The 19850-nt window shown below is 39.2% G+C and overlaps 1 protein-coding gene across 7 annotated transcripts in view; it reads left to right on the forward strand.

Annotated features, from left to right (window-relative positions):
- OPHN1 (oligophrenin 1) overlaps positions 1 to 19850 on the forward strand; it is a 630229-nt gene that overhangs the window by 499922 nt on the left and 110457 nt on the right. For all 7 annotated transcript variants that reach the window (XM_043895949.1, XM_043895948.1, XM_043895943.1 and 4 more), the window contains one exon: positions 9504 to 9663. In XM_043895949.1, the coding sequence (XP_043751884.1) occupies positions 9504 to 9663 (160 nt within the window). The remainder of the gene's footprint in view (positions 1 to 9503; positions 9664 to 19850) is intronic.

Raw genomic sequence — 19850 nt, forward strand, 5'->3', positions numbered from 1 at the left:
ATAAAGAAAAAGAAAGTTTATTGAGGGAGATACACACTCCATAGACCCATAGACAGAGTGTGGGCCATCTTAGAAGGCAAGAGGCAAGAGAGAGAAAGTACAAGGTTGACAGTTTTTATAAGACTGGGTAATTTATAGGCTAATGAATGGGAGGATTATTCCAGCTATTTTGGGAAAGAGGTGGGGATATCTGGGAGTTGGCCTCTGCCCACTTATTGAACTTTCATGGTCAGCCTCAGGACTGTCCTGTTGCCTGTGGTATGTAATTTAGCTTGCTGGTGTATTACAATGGGATTTCCCAGGTTGCCCAGTGGTAAAGAATATGCCTGCCAATGAAGTAGATGTGGGTTCGATCCCAGGGTCAGGTTCGATCCCTGGAGGAGGAAATGGTAACCCATATCAGTTTTCTTGCCTGAAAAATCCCAAGGACAGAGGAGCCTGGTGGACTGGAGTCCATAGGCTCACAAAGAGTCAGACATGCCTGAGTGACTGAGCACACATATATTATGATGAGCATATACTAAGGCTCAAGTTCTAGTGGAGGTCAACTTCCCACCATCTTTGACATACTTAGTTCCAGCCAATCTGCAGTGTCTTTGTACTATGTCATTCCTTCCTGCCCCATTCCTGTCTCCACTGGACCAATTTTGTTGTTGAGTCACTAAGTGGTGTCTGACTTTTTAGTGAACCCATGAATTATAGCTATCCAGGTTTCTCTGTCCATGAAATTCCCCAGGAAAGAATACTGGGTGGGTTCCCACTTCTTTCTCCAGGGGATCTTCCTGACCCAGGGATCAAACTGGAGTTTCCTTCATTGCCAGGAGAATTGTTTACCAGTAAGTCACCAAGGAAGCCCCTCAGTTCAGTTCAGTTCAGTCGCTCAGTTGTGTCAGAATCCTTGCAACCCCGTGAACTTCAGCACGCCAGGCATCCCTGTCTATGACCAACTCCCGGAGTCCAACCAAACCCATGTCCATTGAGTCGGTGGTGCCATCCAGCCATCTCATCCTTCGTCATCCCCTTCTCCTCCCGCCCTCAATATTTCCCAGCATCAGGGTCTTTTCCAATGAGTCAGCTCTTCCCATCACGTGGCCAAAGTATTGGAGATTCAGCTTCAACATCAGTGCTTCCAATGAACATCCAGGACTGATCTCCTTTAGGATGGACTGATTGGATCTCCTTGCAGTCCAAGAGACTCTCAAGAGTCTTCTCCAACACCACAGTTCAAAAGCATCAGTTCTTTGGCACTCAGCTTTCTTTATATTCCAACTTTCACATCCATACATGACCACTGGAAAAACCATAGCCTTGACTAGACAGAACTTTATTGACAAAGTAATGTCTCTGCTTTTTAATATGCTGTCTAGGTTGGTCATAACTTTCCTTCCAGGGAGTAAGCATCTTTTAACTTCTGCAATCACCATCTGCAGTGATTTTGGAGCCCAGAAAAATAGTCAGCCACTGTTTCCCCATCTATTTGCCATGAAGTGATGGGAACGGATGCCATGATTAGTTTTTTGAATGCTGAGCTGAAAGCCAACTTTTTCACTCTCTTCTTTCACTTTCATCAAGAGGCTCTTTAGTTCTTCTTCACTTTCTGCCATAAGGGTGGTGTCATCTGCATATCTGAGATTTTTGATATTTCTCCCGGCAATCTTGATTCTAGCTTGTGCTTCCTCCAGCCCAGCGTTTCTCATGATGTACTCTGCATATAAGTTAAATAAGCAGGGTGACAATATAGAACCTTGACGTACTCCTTTTCCTATTTGGAACCAGTCTGTTGTTCCATGTCCAGTTCTAACTGTTGCTTCCTGACCTGCATACAGGTTTCTCAAGAGGCAGGTCAGGTGGTCTGGTATTCCCATCTCTTTCAGAATGTTCCACAGTTTATTGTGATCCACAGAGTCAAAGGCTTTGGCATAGTCAATAAAGCAGAAATAAATGTTTTTCTGGAACTTGCTTGCTTTTTCGTTTATCCAGCAGATGTTGGCAATTTGATCTCTAGTTCCTCTGCCTTTTCTAAAACCAGCTTGAACATCTGGAAGTTCACAGTTCACATATTGCTGAAGCCTGGCTTGAAGAATTTTAAACATTACTTTATTAGCGTGTGAGATGAGTGCAACTGTGTGGTAGTTTGAGCATTCTTTGGCATTGCCTTTCTTTGGGATTGGAATGAAAAGTGATCTTTTCTAGTCCTGTGGCCACTGATGAGTTTTCCAAATTTGCTGGCGTATTGAGTGCAGCACTTTTACAGCATCGTCTTTCAGAATTTGAAATAGCTCAACTGGAATTCCATCACCTCCACTAGCTTTGTTCACAGTGATGCTTCCTAAGGCCCACTTGAGTTCACATTCCAGGATGTCTGGCTCTAGGTGAGTGATCACACCATCATGGTTATCTGGGTCGTGAAGATCTTTTTTGTACAGTTCTGTGTATTCTTGCCACCTCTTCTTAATATCTTCTGCTTCTGTTAGGTCCATACTTGAGCCCATCAGAAGTACTATTAGTTCCTTCTTCATATTTTTCTTTTTTCTTATAATTTTTTTGTTAACGAAAGCAGGTAATTTGTTCTTTAATGTTTGCCATAATTGAATCAAGAGGCTTGCTCTTATTCGAGTTCTTTTTATTTGTTTTCTGAGCGATTTGAGTTTTTGTTTGGTTTTTCTTGTTGTTGTTGCTATTTTGGATTTTCCTTGAGAGGGTGTTTCGAGTAGGGAGGGCAAACATACTTAATAAATTTTTCTATGTTCTTCCAACAGTAGATACATAATGTGTGGCTGTCTTTTTTTTTTTCCCCTTTTTTCTCTAATTATTTTCCTGAGAAGGACACTCTTAGAGTCTCTGAATGGCAGAGCCAAAAGGCTTTTTAAATTACACAATAATCTTCTTATTTTCGAGGTGAAGGAACAGATACCTAGGGATGGAAAAAGATATGCCCAAAGTCATATAACACATTACTGATGGAACCAGTTTAATGAAGTTATTCAGGTTTTGCTTTTATTTTTTCATATTCGTTGAGGTATAATTGACACATAAAAGTTGTATAATTTTTTTTATAACTTATATACCATAATGATATTTGGTATATGTATATTCTATGAAATAGTTGCCATAATCTAATTAGATGCCATGTTTGATCCCTGGCTTGTGAGGATCCCCTGGAGAAAGAAATGGCCAGTCAGTCCAGTTTTCTTGCCTGGGGAGTTCCATGAACAGAAGAGCCTGACAGGCTATAATCCACACGATCACAAAAGAGTTGAACACGACTAAGTGACTAAATAACAACATAACCTCGTATAGTTACCATTTTCTTTCTTCCCTTCTTTCCATCCTCCATTCCTTCCTCCCTTCTTCTTTTTCTTTCTTTTTAGTAAGAACACTTATGATATACCCTGTTAGTAAATTTCAAGAGCAAAATACAATATTGTTAAATGCATTCATATTGATATATATTAGATCTCCAAACTTACTCATCTTATATACCTGAAACTTTGTACTTCTTGACCAACATCTCCCCATTTTTCCACCACACTCCTCAGTCCTTGGCAACCACCATTCCCCTCTCTGTGTCTGGCTTATTTCACTTAACATGATGTCTTCCATGTTGACCTATGTTGTTGCAAACGGCAGGAGTTCCTTCTTTTTAAAGGTGTATTGATAAGCCATTATATGTATATCCTTATATGTTTGTCCATCTAAAAACACAGGCTATTGTGACTAATGCTGCAGTGAACATAGGAATACAGATATTCTCTTTGAGATTTTGATTTTGTTTCCTTTGGATATGTACCTAGAACTGGGATTGCTGGATAATAAGGTAGTAATTTTGATTAGGTGATTTAGATCAGAAGTTATAAATTAAAATGTCTATAGAAACAAATCTTATGACCTCCTATCTAAACCATCCAATCAAAATTATTTTTTTCCTAAACTGGAGGCTTCTTAAGTGCTGTGATTAGTCACTCAGTCATGTCCAACTCTTTGCAACCCCATGGACTGTAGCCCACCAGGCACTTCTGTCCATGGGGATTCCCCAGACAGGGATATTGAAACGGGTTGCATGCCTTCCTCCAGGGGATCTTCCCAAACTGGAATCAAACCCAGGTCTCTTGCATTACAGTCACATTTTTTACTGTTTGAGTCACCAGTGAAGCCCTTCTTATAACCTCCCTATAATACCTGTTTCTTTGTTTTAAATTTGATGTTCAAATATTTGTACCCATTGTTTCTTATCTAAGTGAACTAGAGAATTTAAGATTTCTTTGCTCTCAATTCATGTTACCAACTCCTACCTAATTCACTACTCATGATGCCCTTATTTTTGGTTTCATTCATCTTGTTAACCAAAAATTATGCCTCTTAATGGTTTTCAAAATGTATAATAAAAGGAGAGATATCAAATGGAAAGAAATCTCCCCAGAGAATAGAATAACTTTCAAACCTCATAAGAAAACCAAGAAGGAAAAGAATGTCCTAAATGAAATACCAAGAACATACATCAGAGAAATATAAGGTAGCTTTAGCTTAAAGAGGATCCCATAGGGGCTGATTTCTTGACAGGAACTGGATACTAGATAAGGAGGCAGTGGGATGCAATGAGATGACTTTAAGACTTGGAGCCCAACAGATATGGGTTTGAATCCCTGTATTGCCATGTACTCACAAATTGACCTTGACTATGTGCTTTTCCCTCTGTGAAACTAGGCTTCAGAGATAAAACACTCTGCCTTTTGAAGTTATGGAATTAGGTGAACTGCATATTCAACCAAAGTAACTTTCTTTCAAAACTCTAAGAAGGAGATAAGCATTCATACATGCTGGAGGCTGTTGTCTCACTAGTGTCCTTGATTTGTTACTAGTGGTTTAGCCATTCTGGATACCTTGGTGGCAGAATGGAGTTGCTTTTCTGTTTTAACATCTAAACTATACTGTCACTAAAGAATATGGGTTAATTAATTCTGTAAGTATTTAAGGTTAAAAGGGATCCATCACCAGTACAGCAATATCAAAGGCCAGTGAATAGTTATTGTTCATTATAATCTGAATGGTACCCAGCCTTGGGATTAACAGACTTCATTAGGATTTGTTTAAGGATTCAGTCCCTGTCAATTACCTACTCAGTGACTAGAGCCTGCCTCTTGATGCCAGTGAGTCTTTCAAGGGCCTTGATCTGGACAGGATTTTCAATTTGGTTTTCAGTGAGCTGTTCCACTCCCTCATCCCCCCAACTCACAACCAAAGTGACCAAAGGCCAAACAGCTTTTACTTGACTGGCTTAACTACTACATAAAAGAGCACTAGAGTCCCTCAGTTCTATTAAAATAATTAATTAGTATCTGCTCTGTGTGAGGCACACACATACTTAGAAGTTATTTACCAACTAGTAGGAAAGGCAGATAGGATACAGAAAATTGCAACATGCTCGACTTACCAATGGTGTCAATCAAGATGAGGACAGTGGGCTAAGAGAGCCCTGAAGAAGATGTCACCTAAAGTGAATCTCAAAGGATAAATAGACATTCTTTGGATATAGGAGGATGGAGATATTAGAAACAGAGGAAATAGCATGAAGCAAAGACATGGAGATCTGACATAGCATAATATAGCCAGAAAACCTTATCTAGGAAGTGTAGTATATGTGTCAACATTTTAGGATTCAGTAAACTAAAATGGACAGTTAGGGGTAAATTTAATTCAGATAACCATTATGACTATTTGGGGGGCACAAATCCCTTAGAAGAAATGGAGTAGCCCTCATAGTCAACAAAAGAGTCCGAAATGCAGTACTTGAGTGCAGTCTCAAAAATGACAGAATGATCTTGGTACATTTCCAAGCAAACAATTCAACATCACAGTAATCCAAGTGTATGCCCCAACCACTAATGCTGAAGAAACTGAGGTTGAACAGTTCTTTGAAGACCTACAAGACCTTCTAGAACTAACACCAAACAAGGATTTCCTTTTCAGCATAGGGGACTGGAATGCAAAAGTACAGAGTCAAGAGATACCTGGAGCAACAGGCAAGTTTGGCCTTGGAGTACAAAATGAAGTAGGGCAAAAGCTAACAGAGTTTTGCCAAGAGAACGCACTGATCATAACAAATACCCTCTTCCAACAACACAAGAGACAACTCTACACATGGACATCACCAGATAATCAATACTGAAATCAGATTGATTATGTTCCTTGCAGCCAAAGATAGAGAAGCTCTATATAGTCAACAAAAACAAGACCTGGGGCTGACTGTGGCTCAGATCATGAACTCCTTATTAAAAACTTCAGACTAAAATTGAAGAAAGTAAGGAAAACCACTAGGCCTGACCTAAATAAAATCCCTTATGATAATACAGTGGAAGTGACAAATAGATTCAAGGGATTAGATCTGGTAGACAGAGTGCCTGAAGAAATGTGGATGGAGGTTTGTAACAATAAACAAGAGGTGGTGACCAAAACCATCCCCCCCAAAAATAAATGCAACAAGGCAAAATGTTGTCTGAGGAGGCCTTACAAATAGCTGAGGAAAGAAGAGAAGCAAAAGGCAAAGGATAAAGGGAAAGATGCACCCATCTGAATGCAGAGGTGGAGAAAATAGCAAGGAGAAAAAAGAAAGCCTTCTTGATCAATGGAAGGAACTAGAAGAAAGCAATAAAATGGGAAAAACTAGCCATCTCTTCAAGAAAATTAGAGATATCAAGGGAACATTTCATGCAGAGATGGGCACAATAAAGAACAGAAACTGCAAGGACCTAACAGAAGCATAAGTGGTTAAGAAGACATGACAAGAAAACACAGAATAGCTTTACAAAAAGAGGTCTTAATGATTTGGTTTACCACAATGGTGTGGTCACTCACCTAGAGCCAGACATCCTGGAGTGTGAAGTCAAGAGGACCTTAAGAGGCATTACTATGAACAAAGCTAGTGGAGGTGATGGAATTCCAGCTGAGCTATTCCAAATCCTACAGGTGATACTGTTAAAGTGCTTCACTTAATGTGCCAGCAAATTTGTAAAACTCAGCAGTGGCCACAGGCCTGGAAAAGGTCAGTTTTCTTTCCAATCCCAAAGAAAGGCAATGCCAAAGAAAATTCAAACAACCTCACAGTTACACTCCTTTCGCATGCTAGGAAGGTAATGCTCAAAATCCTTCAAGCTAGTCTTCAGCAGTACATGAACCAAGAACTTCCAGATGTACAAGCTGGATTAAGAAAATGCAGAGGAACAGTGATCATATTGCCAACAGCTGTTGGATCATAGAAAAAGCAAGGAAATTCCAGAAAAACATCTTCTGCTTCATTGACTACTTTGAAAGCATTTGACTGTATGGATCACACCAAATTGTTTAAAATTCTTAAAGAGATGGGTGTACTCTGGTATACACACCTTACTTGCCTCTTGAGAAATTTGTATGCAGGTCAAGACGCACCAGTTAAAACTGAACATGGAACAATGGATTGGGTCATAATTGGAAAAGGAGTACATCAGGATGTATATTGCCATCCTGCTTATTTAACTTATATGCAGAGTATATCATATGAAATGCTGGGCTGAATGAATCATAAACTGGAATCAAGATTGCTGGGATTAATATAAACAACATCACATACGCAGATGATACCACCCTTATGGCAGAAAATGAAGAGGAACTAAAGAGCTTCTAGATGAGGTTGAAAGAGGAGAGTGAAAAGACTGGCTTAAAACTCAACATTCAAAAATTAATATCATGACACTTGGTCCCATCTCTTTATGGCAAATAGATGAGGAAAAAATGGAAACAGCAGTGGATTTTATTTTCTTGGTCTCCAAGATCACTTTGGATGGTGACTGCAGCCTTGAAATTAAGACAGTTGCTTCTTGGAAAAAAGCTGTGACAAACCTAGACAGTGTCTTAAAAAGCAGAGTCTGTATGTCCACACTATGGTTTTTCCATTAGTCATGTACAGATGTGACAGTTGTACCATAAAGAAGGCTGAGTACTAAAGAACTGATGCTTTCAAACTGTGGTACTGGAGAAGACTCTTGAGATTCTCTTGGATGGCAAGGATATCAAGCCAGTCAATCCTAAAGGAAATCAACCCTGACTATTCATTGAAAGGACTGATGCTGAAGCTGAAGCTCCAATACTTTGGCCACTTGAAGGGAAAAGCTTACTCATTAATAAAGACCTTGATTCTGGGAAAAATTGAGGGCAGGAGGAAAAGCAGGTGACAGAGAATGAGATGATTGGTTGGCATCACTGATTCAATTAACATAAATCTAAGCAAACTCCAGGAGATAGTGAAGGACAGAGAAGCCAGACTTACTGTAGTCCACTGTAGCCTACCATAGACTGTAGCCTACAGGCTTCTCCATCCATGGGATTTTCCAGGCAAGAGTACTGGAATGGGTTGCCATTTCCTTCCCCAGGGAATCTTCCCAACCCAGGGATCGAACCCAGGTCTCCCACATTGCAGGCAGATGCTTTACCCCCTGAGCCATCAGGGAAGCCCAGTTACTACAGTCCATGGGGCTGCAAAGAGTCAGATACCACTTAGAGACTGAACAATAACAACATATGGGTGTTATATGTCTGCATTTTTTAGATGGAGCCTCCTGGAGAGGTCATTATAATAGTAAATCCTTCTAATTAAATATTTCCAGGATACCTTTCTAATGCAATTTAGCTCTATTTCACAACCCTCTGAGATGGATACTATTTTCACAGTAGGAAAGCTTAAGCCCAGAGAGGTTTGGTCACCAATACTCACTGTTGCACATCTAATGGGTGACAGTGTTGGGATTCAAACCCAGGTCAGCTTCAGAGCCCAGACTGTGCATTGAGATTGGAAGTAGGTGTCAAGTTACTGAAGCGTTTAATTGCTACTTTAAGGACAATTGGCAGTGTCCTATAAGTAATAGGAAGCCAATAAAGGTAATTTAAGTAAAGAACGTAATTAAGGACCAGAAAATTTTGCATTACAGGCCCCTCAGTAATCAAGCTAACTGATTATGGCTTCAGTCAAATCTCTTTCGTTCATTGGACCTCTATTTTCTCGTCTATAAAGTAAGAGCAATGCAAAAGTGCTGTTCTTAAGGATCTCTTTTGGTTCTTTGAGCTCTTTGCCTCTCTAGCTAGAACTGAGGAAGAGACTAGATTCTTGACTGATAAGAGTGGTAGGCACTTTCTCTCTGTGCTTTTTCTTTATATATGTTTTATACATACTGTAACTCTTGCTGCAGAGTGCCATCTTGCTTCTCACCTGTCTTTCCAAACACTATAGCCATCTACTCCCCTTCTCATGACTACGAACTAAGTTAGCTATGTTTCACTTTGGCCCCTAATTATATACTATCTTGTATTCGTTGCTAGTTGCTTTCTTTGTAATCTTTTCTTACCATTTATATTTTGGAACTCTCCTTTTCTTCTGCTTTGTAGTTTCTCTTACCCCCTAAAGCATCTAACACAGTTTTAGTTACAAGAGAGTCTTGGAAAAAATCTTGTTAATCATTTTCTTTCTCTTCTGGCAGTGTGTGTGAACACAGCAAGGAGAATCTTATGACCCCCTCTAACATGGGGGTGATCTTTGGGCCCACTCTCATGAGAGCTCAGGAGGACACTGTGGCTGCAATGATGAACATCAAATTCCAGAATATTGTGGTGGAAATCCTAATTGAGCACTTTGTCAAGGTATGTATTTCCTGTCCTCACCATCATTCCTCCAAACATGTGACACTTTCCCCTAGCCAGTTTTTAAAGCTGTGTCTTCTCTCTGGCTCAAGTTACAATGGAAGGAAATTCTATATGATACAGTGACATTTACTAGCACTGCTGACCTTGTGAAATTCATTTATTCAACAAGCATTGCTTGAGCATTCAACTATTTTGTTGTCAAGCTCCATGCAAGAATGTATAGAAGAAGAAAAGCATCACTGTTCATACCTTTAAGGAATTGATAATATAATATAGATATGTAAACAAAGGAAAGTGATAGGTGTAAAAATGGTATATGTACAATCAATTAAACTGTAAAGAAAGCAATATTTATGCTTATTTAAATCTCATCACATTCTGAAAGAATTTAAGGTGTTATATTTTTATGGTATGTAAAATATGAGGTAGTGTACATTATAATTAGGTCAAATCAAAAATGAAAAATAATGATACAGACAGAAAATAAATCCCAGGATGAAGCTAGACAAGAAATACTTATTGACAAATCATATACACTTGCTATGAATGACCCTACATTTGACTCTTAGCTTTCTAGCACCCAGTACCTTCTTAGCAGAGCACAATTCAATAAAAAAGTTTCTTTATGGGGAGGGGACTGGAGATTCAGTCCAGGTGGTATGTACAGTTCAAATCCAAGCTCTTAGGATAGGATACATTAGGTAAGATACATAGATTAAGCTGCTAAGACACCACAACAGCTTTAAGACATTTATTTATTGGTTCTGTAATGGTTCAGCAAGTTGGTCCAGGCCTGATATGGTGATTTGACAAAGACTATAACCCAGGTTACTTCTTTGTTGTCCTGTCATCCCTAAGATGCTGCTTCATCTACATGACCAAATATCTTCTACATTATATCAACTGGGAGGATTAAAAGAAAGGAAGTGGAGGATATAGCTGTTTCCTTTAAGGCAATGACCTGGAAGTCTCACATATCACTTTCATTTACATACCATTTATCAGAACTTAATCTCATGGTCACATCTAGCTATAAGAGAAGCAGGGAAATTTAGTTTTTATTTGGGGCAGCCATGTGTCCAGCTAAGACTTTAGTTTTTGTTTTTTTTGTTTTTTTTTTTTTTGTTTGTTTTTTTACTAAAAGAAATAGAGAATGGATTTTGGAGAACAATTGATATTCTCTGCCATATTATCTTTGTTACATTAAACAATGTAACTTCTCTGGTAGTCATTTTTTTTTCAGCTGAAATGTGAAGGTGATAATAAACACATGCTGTGTGATAGTTGGGCTTCCCAGGTGGCTCAACAGTGAAGAATCTACCTGCCAATGCAAAGCTGCAGGAGACTCTGGTTCAATCCCTTAGTCAGGAAGATCCCCTGGAGGAGGAAATGGCAACCCACTCCAGTATCCAAGCCTGGGAAATATCATGAATGAAGAGACTAGTGGGCTACTGTTCATGGGGTAGCAAGAGTCAGACATGACTGAAGCAACTGAGCATGCATCCACATGTGATAGTTACATGCCCCAAACTTAGCTAGTGACAAACCTGGAATTTAAATCCAAGTACCTGGCTCAGAATTGAAGTATTTAATCACTATGCTGTGCTGCCTCACCAATCATTTTGGTACAGTTGTATTACTGGGTATAGGATGGGTACTTACAGAGAAGTATAACCTATGTCAGTATTTAAAGTGGGAAAGAAAGGGAAATAGGGAAATGAAATTTCCAAGAGATGGTTCAGCATGAACTAAGGCCCAAGGGCCTAAAATCCCTAACCATTTTATATTATTGGATTATGAAATGGAAATAGGAGTGGCAGGAGATGTGATTGGAGGCAGACAGTGGCCATATCTTAAAAGGACTAGACTTTGACTCCTTAAGGAGTTTGGAATGTTTGAAATAGTTCTTGCAAGTGATAGCTTATAATGAAAGATGTTGGATTCTGATCTCCAAAGAAGATTTAGCTTTGGGACCAGGGACCAGGCTTGATCACTCAAAAGCTTTTGTGTAGCAGAGTTTTATTAAAGTGAAAATGGGAAAGAGAAAGTTTCTGATATAGACGTCAGAAGGAGGGCAAAGAGTACCCCCTTCATTAGTCTTAGCAAGGGAGCTACTTTTTAATTGGTTATTACAATAAATCAAAAGAATGTCTCAAGGTTGTGAAGATCTTACTAGACCCACTCCCACAACTTACTTTTTAAGATGACAGGATTAGAACTAACAATAGAAATATCTAACCAGACCCACTCCCATAATATACATTTTAAGATAACAGGATTAGTCAGAAGGTTTTCAAGAAGGAAAAACTGTTCTCAAGCAGGATACATTATTGTTATATAATCTTTAGTACAGAGTTTAAGCTGAGTTGTTCTGTTATGTAATTATCAGCTCTGGGCTTAAAGAAAAAAAACATTTTATGTGACTAAGTAAAGTAGAAAAAAAAAGTTTGTCCTTTCCTCCTCTTTGAGAATTCCAGACCCCTATCTCCTCCTTGAGAGCCCCAGACCCCTTTCTGCTCCTCGGGGACCCCGGACTTCTTATTAACTGGCCTAAGAATTGACTCTCTCACAAGCTTGGGAAAGCCTTGCTTCAAACTTCAGTAATATGATGAATAGACTTACATTTGGGATACTGTGTGGATGGGACTGTACTTCATACATATAAGAAATACAGAACAAGAAAATTTTGGAGAGATGGAGAAAAAGCTCAATTTGGGCCATATTGGATTTGAGATTTCTGAAATATATCCAGAGATAAATATCTTAGGAGTAGTTGACTATGAATCCAAAGCAGGAATTGACAAACTTTTTAAAATTAATTTATATTTTTATTGTAGGATAATTACTTTATAGATGTTTGTTGTTTTCTGTCAAACCAATAAAATTCCATTGGCAAAACTGGAAGCAGACCTGTGAGCTGTAATTTTCTAACTCATGGTGTAAAGTGCAAATATCATTTATTGATTAACTGGATTGGTTCATTCATTCAGAAAATATGTATTGAGAACCCACATTTGCCAGGTATTGTTTTAGGCACTGGAGATACAGTCTTTATGTAAATTAGAAAAGCAGTGTCCATGTAAGTAAAATATATAGTATATTAAATGGTGATGAGCATTTAGATGAACAGTAAAGCAGAAAAGGGGCATAGGAATGGTTGAGAGAAGTGATTTTCAAATTTTAAATACAGTGCCCAGGAAGACCTCATTGAGAAAATGACTTCTGAGAAGAGACCCACAAGAAATAAAGGAATAGTTCATTCAGGTATCAGTGGAGAAAGCATTCCAGGTTGAAGAAATGTTAAGTAGAAAATCTCTGAGGCAGAAATGTGCTTATCATGTTCATGGTACAAATACGAGGCCAGATTGGCTAAAATGGATGAATCAAAAGAAAAAACAGAAGAATATAGGTTCAGAGAGGAAATAGGGAGGGAGAGCTGAATAGATCCTATAGGGCCTTAGAAACCATTGGAAGGAATTTGACTTTGCTCTCTGAGTAGGATAAAATGAGGTTTTTGACTAGAGAAATGACATGATTTGACTTAATAGGAATATTCTGGATGCTTTGTGGATAACAGCTGTAGGGAACAAGGGTAAAAGCAAGGAGACTGATTAGGAACCTGTTTCAATAATGGAATCAAGAAGTGGTTTGTACCTCATATGATGGTGGTACAAACAGTGGACATGGTGAGAAGTGGTTAGATTCTGAATAATTTCGAAGGCAGAGCTGTCAGGACTTGCTGACAAATCATATATGGAATGTAGGAGACAGAGAGGAGTCATTGATAACTTCAAGGTTTTATATTTTAGCAACTGGAAGGATGAAGTTGCCATTTTACTATGATGGATAGGCTGAGAAAGGAGAAGAATTGGGGAAAAAAAAGAACATGAGTTCAGTTTGGGACAAGTTATGATAGGGCTGTGAGACCTCTGAGGTCAGATAGGAGAACAAGATTAGGGACATACAGTTGGCCTTTTATAGCATAGAGGCAGTGGTTAAAACCATGCAAGCGAATAGTCTTGCCTAGGGAATACTTGAAGCAGGAGAATAAATGTTAGACCAAAGATTGAAACCTAGGGAGTGCCAATGTCTTAAGGGCCATTAGAAGAGACAACAAAATAAATTTTTAAGAAAAGAATGTTCAGTTACAGGAGAATGAAGGGCTAGGGAGTCATAGACTCCTGGAAAGGAGATCGTTTTTGGAAGGAAAGAGTGGACAGTGGTTTCCATTTCCCAAGACATGTCATGTAAGACAGGTACTGAAAAGTATCTACTGTTTTAAGTGTTTTTTAAAAATTTAAATATAAGCAATACATGGTAAAAATTTCCAACCATGAAGAAAGTGTAGAATAAAAGACAGTTCCACCCTTTACCTATTCTCAACTCCTAGTTCCATTTGTCATTTCAATAATTTCTTCTTTGTCATTCTGTCAAAGAAAAACAGTACATATACACACACACAAATGCATTAATATGCATATTTTATTCCTCTACTTGAAAAGGTTAAAAACACTAGACACTATATATAAAACCAACACAAAACAGAAACAGACTCATAGACTTAGAGAACAAATTTATGGTTAATTGGGTAGTAGAGTAAAGGGCAGGGATAAACTGGGAGTTTAAGACTGACAAGTACACACTGCTATATTTAAAACAGATAACAATAAAGACCTGCTGTATAGCACAGGGGACATTGCTCAATATTCTGTAATCTAAATGGGAAAAGTATTTTAAAAATAATAGATACATGAGTATGTATAACTGAACCACCTGAAACTAACACACTGTTAATCAAGTATGCTCCAATATAAAATAAAAAAATAAAAAATAAAAAAAAATAAAGACTCTGAAATTTGAAAGGAATAAGGCACACCAGACCAGCTATGGATCTTGGGACCTGAGGAATGATGGGGCCACAAGTCATCAGAGATTTGTTTTTGCCTCATGTTTCCCAGATTGAGTAGTGTAAAAGCTGACAACCTAAGAACATCAATGGGTACGGTCGAAATGGTCCCAGAAAAAGCCCATTCTCACTATCCGAGGGAACTGGAGAAAAACAGCCTAACAACAAAGAAAAAACTTTTTGATAATAACCCCTTCACACCAAAATGCCACCAAAAACTTGAGGCCTCAACCCTAATCTCAGCAAAGGCTGAGTGGAAAGCCAGTCTGTAACAAGGCACCTCAACCAACCTCTTCCTGCTCCATGTGATTATCTCAAGGAGGCCCAGTTGGGAACCAGACTTCATCCTCACCTGGTGGAAATGAGACACCCTCCCCCACTGTCTATGGTGTCAGAGGAGGCCTGCTAGAAATACACGACATTATCACTCAGTGGTAATAAGTCTACCACACTGTGGTGTCAAAGGAGAGGAGACCATGTGGGGAAAAGTAATGGACACCCTTCTTTTCCAGCCAGAGTGGTATCAACAGGGCCTAGTTGTTATTGTTCAGTCACTTAAGTCATGTCTGACTCAGCGCAATTCCATAGACTGCAGCATGGCAGGCTTCCCTGTCCTTCACTATCTAAGAGAGTATACTTAAAACTCAGGTCCATTGAGTCAGTGATGCCATCCAACCATCTCATTCTCTGTCACTCCTTTCTCTTCCTGCCCTTAATCTTTCCCAGCATCAGGGTCTTTTCCAATGAGTTGGCACTTTGAATCAGGTGGCCAAAGTATTAGAGCTTTAGCATCAGTCCTTCCAATGAATATTCAGGACTGATTTCCTTTAGGATTGATTGGTTTGATCTCCTTGCTGTCCAAGAGACTCTCAAGAGTCTTCTCCAGCACCACAGTTCAAAAACATCAGTTATTCAGCACTCAGCCTTCTTTATGGTTCAATTCTCACATCCATGCATGACTGCTGGAAAAACCATAGCTTTGACTGTATTGACCTTTGTCGGCAAAGGGATGTCTTTGCTTTTTAATATGCTATCTAAGTTTGTCATAGCTTTTCTTCCAAGGAGCAAGCATCCTTTAATTTCATGGCTGCATTCACCATCCACAGTGATTTTGAAGCCCAAGAAAATAAAATTCACCACTGTTTACATTTTTTCCCCATCTATTTGCCATGAATTGATGGGACCAGATGCCATGATCTTAGTTTTTTGAATGTGGAGTTTTTTGTGTGTGTTTTTTATTTATTTATTTATTTTAATTGGAGGCTGATTATTTTACAATATTATAGTGGTTTCTGCCATACATTCACATGAATCAGCCATGGGTGTACATGTGTTCCCCATCCTGAAACCCCCTCCCACCTCCCTCCCCATCCCATCCCTCAGGGTCACCTCAATGCACCAGCCCTGAGCATCCTGTCTCATGCATCAAACCTGGACTGGCGGTCTGTTTCACATATGATAATATACATGTTTCAGTGCTATTCTCTCAAATCATCCCACCCTCTCCTTCTCTCACACAGTCCAAAAGCCTGTTCTTTACATCTGTGTCTCTTTTGCTATCTAGGAATATAGGGTCATAGTTACCATCTTTCTAAATTCCATATATATGTGTTAATATACTGTATTGGTGTTTTTCTTTCTGATGTACTTCACTCTGTATAATAGCCAGCCTTTTCACTCTCCTCTTTCACCTTCCTCAAGAGGCTTATAGTTCCTCTTCACTTTCTGCCATTAGGGTGGTGTTATCTGCATATCAGAGGTTGTTGATATTTCTCCTGGCAATCTTAATTCCAGATTATGATTCATCCAGTCTAACATTTTGCATGATGTACTCTGCATATAATTTAAATAAGCCAGGGGACAATATACAGCCTTGACATAGTCCTTTCCCAATTTGAAACAGTCCATTGTTCCATGTCCAGTTCTAACTTGCTTCCTTACCTGCATACAGGTTTCTCAAGAGACAGGTAAGGTGGTCTGGCACTCCCATTTCTTTAAGAATTTTCCACAATTGTGATCCACAGTCAAAGGCTTTCATATAGTAGTCAATGAAGCAGAAGTAGATGCTTTTCTGGAATGCTCTTGCTTTTTCTGTTATCCAACGGAAGTTGGCAATTTGATCTCTGGTTCCTCTGCCTTTTCTAAATCCATCTTGTACATCTGGAATTTCTTGTTTCACATACTGTTGAGGCCTAGCTTGAAGGATTTTGAGCATTACCTTGCTAGCATATGAAATGAGAGTAATTGTATGATTGTTTGAACATTCTTTGACATTGCCTTCCTTTAGGATTGAAATGAAAACTGACCTTTTTAAGTCCTGTTGGCCATTGTTGAGTTTTCCAAATTTTCTGGCATATTGAGCAAAGCACTTTAACAGCATCATCTTTTAGAATTTGAAATAACTCAAGTGGAATTCTATCACCTCCACTAGCTTTGTTCATGGTAATTCTTCCTAAGGCCCACTTGTCTTCACATTGTAGAACAGGGCATAGTGAGGAGCCTCACCTCCTACTTTTGCCTATCAGTAACAAGAATTCTTACCTTCCCATAGGGATATAGAGGGAAAGTTGAAAATCTGGATTTCCAAGCATCCTGGTAATAATAAGATAGTGCTTCTCCCGTCAGAGACACTGCCAGAGGAGGCCTGCTCTAACAGAAAGTATAAGTAAAAACAAGATTCTCATAATTCTCAAAATATAGACTTCAGTTGAAAATTATTTTCCATACCAAGAACCAGGAAGATCTCAACATGAATGAGAAAAGACCTCCAATAGCAACACAGGTGACAAATGATATAGTTGTTAATTATCTGATAAGAATTTTAAAGCACCCAGCATAAATATGCTTTAATGAGCAATTGGGAATACATTTGAAACAAATGGAAGGCTTGCTCATTGGAAGGAAAGGTGTTAATAGGTGAATGATGTTAGATGCCTGATATCTGAAGATTTACCTTCCGGACCAGGGACCAGGCTTACTCATTCAGAGCTTTTGTGTGGCAGAAGTTTTATTACAGGGAAAAATGGCAGAGAAAGTTTCTGACATAGACATCAGAAGGGGGACGGAGAGTGCCCCACTTGCTAGTCTTATCAAGGCCTTATATATTTTTACCAGACTCACTCCCACAACATACATCTTAAATTAACAAGATTAGAACTAACAGCAGAAAGGCTTTACCAGACCCACTCCCACAATATAAATCTTAAAATAACAAGATTAGTCAGAATGTTCTTGTTAGGAGAAATATGTCCTTGAGCATACATTGTTATATAATCATTAGCACAGAGCTTGAGGAAAAATATACCCTTGAGCAAGATGAGTTGTTTTGTTGTGCAATCATTTGCTCTAGGCTTAAAGAAAGTTAGTCTTAAAGATTGTTGTCATAACAGCTCATACTTTAAGAAAACAATTATGGACTTCACTTATGGACTAAGTGAAGCAATGTAGAAAAAATGTTTATTCCCTTCTCCTCCTTAAGATCCCTGGACCCCTCCCTCCTTGAGGACTCTATATCAACCCACCTAAGAATTAGCTCTCTCAGTATGACCTCAGCTCAGTTCAGTTCAGTCGCTCAGTCATGTCGGACTCTTTGCGACCCCATGAATCGCAGCACGCCAGGCCTCCCTGTCCATCACCAACTCCCGGAGTTTACTCAAACTCATGTCTATCGAGGCGGTGATGCCATCCAGCCATTTCATCCTCTGTCGTCCCCTTCTCCTCCTGCCCCCAATCCCTCCCAGCATCAAGGTCTTTTCCAATCAGTCAACTCTTTGCGTGAGGTGCCCAAAGTATTGGAGTTTCAGCTTCAGCATCAGTCCTTCCAATGAACACCCAGGACTGATCTCCTTCAGGATGGACTGGTCGGATCTCCTTGCAGTCCAAGGGACTCTCAAGTCTTCTCCAATACCACAGTTCAAAAGCATCAATTTTTCAGTGCTCAGCTTTCTTCACAGTCCAAATCTCACATCCATACATGACTACTGGAAAAACCATAGCCTTGACTGGAAGGACCTTTGTTGGCAAAGTAATGTCTCTGCTTTTTAATATGCTATCTAGGTTGGTCATAATTTTCCTTCCAAGAAGTAAGAGTCTTTAAATTTAATGGTTGCAATCACCATCTGCAGTGATTTTGGAGCCCAAAAATATAAAGTCTGACACTGTTTCCACTGTCTCCTCATCTATTTCCCATGAAGTGATGGGACCAGATGCCATGATCTTAGTTTTCTGAATGTTGAGCTTTAAGCCAACATTTTCACCCTCCTCTTTCACTTTCATCAAGAGGCTTTTCAGTTCCTCTTCACTCTCTGCCATAAGGCTGGTGTCATCTGCATATCTGAGGTTATTGATATTTCTCCCAGCAATCTTGATTCCAGCTTGTGCTTCTTCCAGCCCAGCGTTTCTCATGATATACACTGCATATAAATTAAATAAGCAGGGTGACAATATACAGCCTTGATGTACTCCTTTTCCTATTGGGAAACAGCTTGTTATTCCTTGTTGCTTCCTGACCTGCATATAGGTTTCTCAAGAGGCAGGTTAGGTGGTCTGGTATTCCCATCTCTTTCAGAATTTTCCACACTTTGTCATGATACACACAGTCAAAGGCTTTGGCATAGTCAGTAAAGCAGAAATAGGTGTTTTTCTGGAACTCTCTTGCTTTTTCGATGATCCAGCAAATGTTGACAATTTAATTTCTGGTTTCTGCCTTTTCTAAAACTTGCTTGAACATCTGGAAGTTCACAGTTCACTTATTGCTGAAGCCTGGCTTGGAGAATTTTGAGCATTACTTTACTAGCGTGTGAGATGAGGGCAATTGTGCGGTAGTTTGAGCATTCTTTGGCCTTGCCTTTCTTTGGGATTGGAATGAAAACTGACCTTTTCCAGTCCTGTGACCACTGCTGAGTTTTCCAAATTTGCTGGCATATTGTGTGCAGTACTTTCACAGCATCATCTTTTAGGATTTGAAATAGCTCAACTGGAATTCCACCACCTCCACTAGCTTTGTTCGTAGTGATGCTTTCTAATGCCCACTTGACTTCACATTCCAGGATGTCTAGCTCTAGGTGAGTGATCACACCATCGTGATTTTCTGGGTCATGAAGATCTTCTTGTACAGTTCTTCTGTGTATTCTTGTAACCTCTTCTTAATACCTTCTGCTTCTTTTAGGTCCATACCATTTCTGTCCTTTTTCAAACCCATCTTTGCATGAAATGTTCCCTTGGTATCTCTAATTTTCTTGAAGAGATCTCTAGTCTTTCCCATTCTGTTGTTTTCCTC

This window comes from Cervus elaphus, chromosome X, assembly GCF_910594005.1.
Source record: "Cervus elaphus chromosome X, mCerEla1.1, whole genome shotgun sequence".
Taxonomy (NCBI): Eukaryota; Metazoa; Chordata; class Mammalia; order Artiodactyla; family Cervidae; genus Cervus; species Cervus elaphus.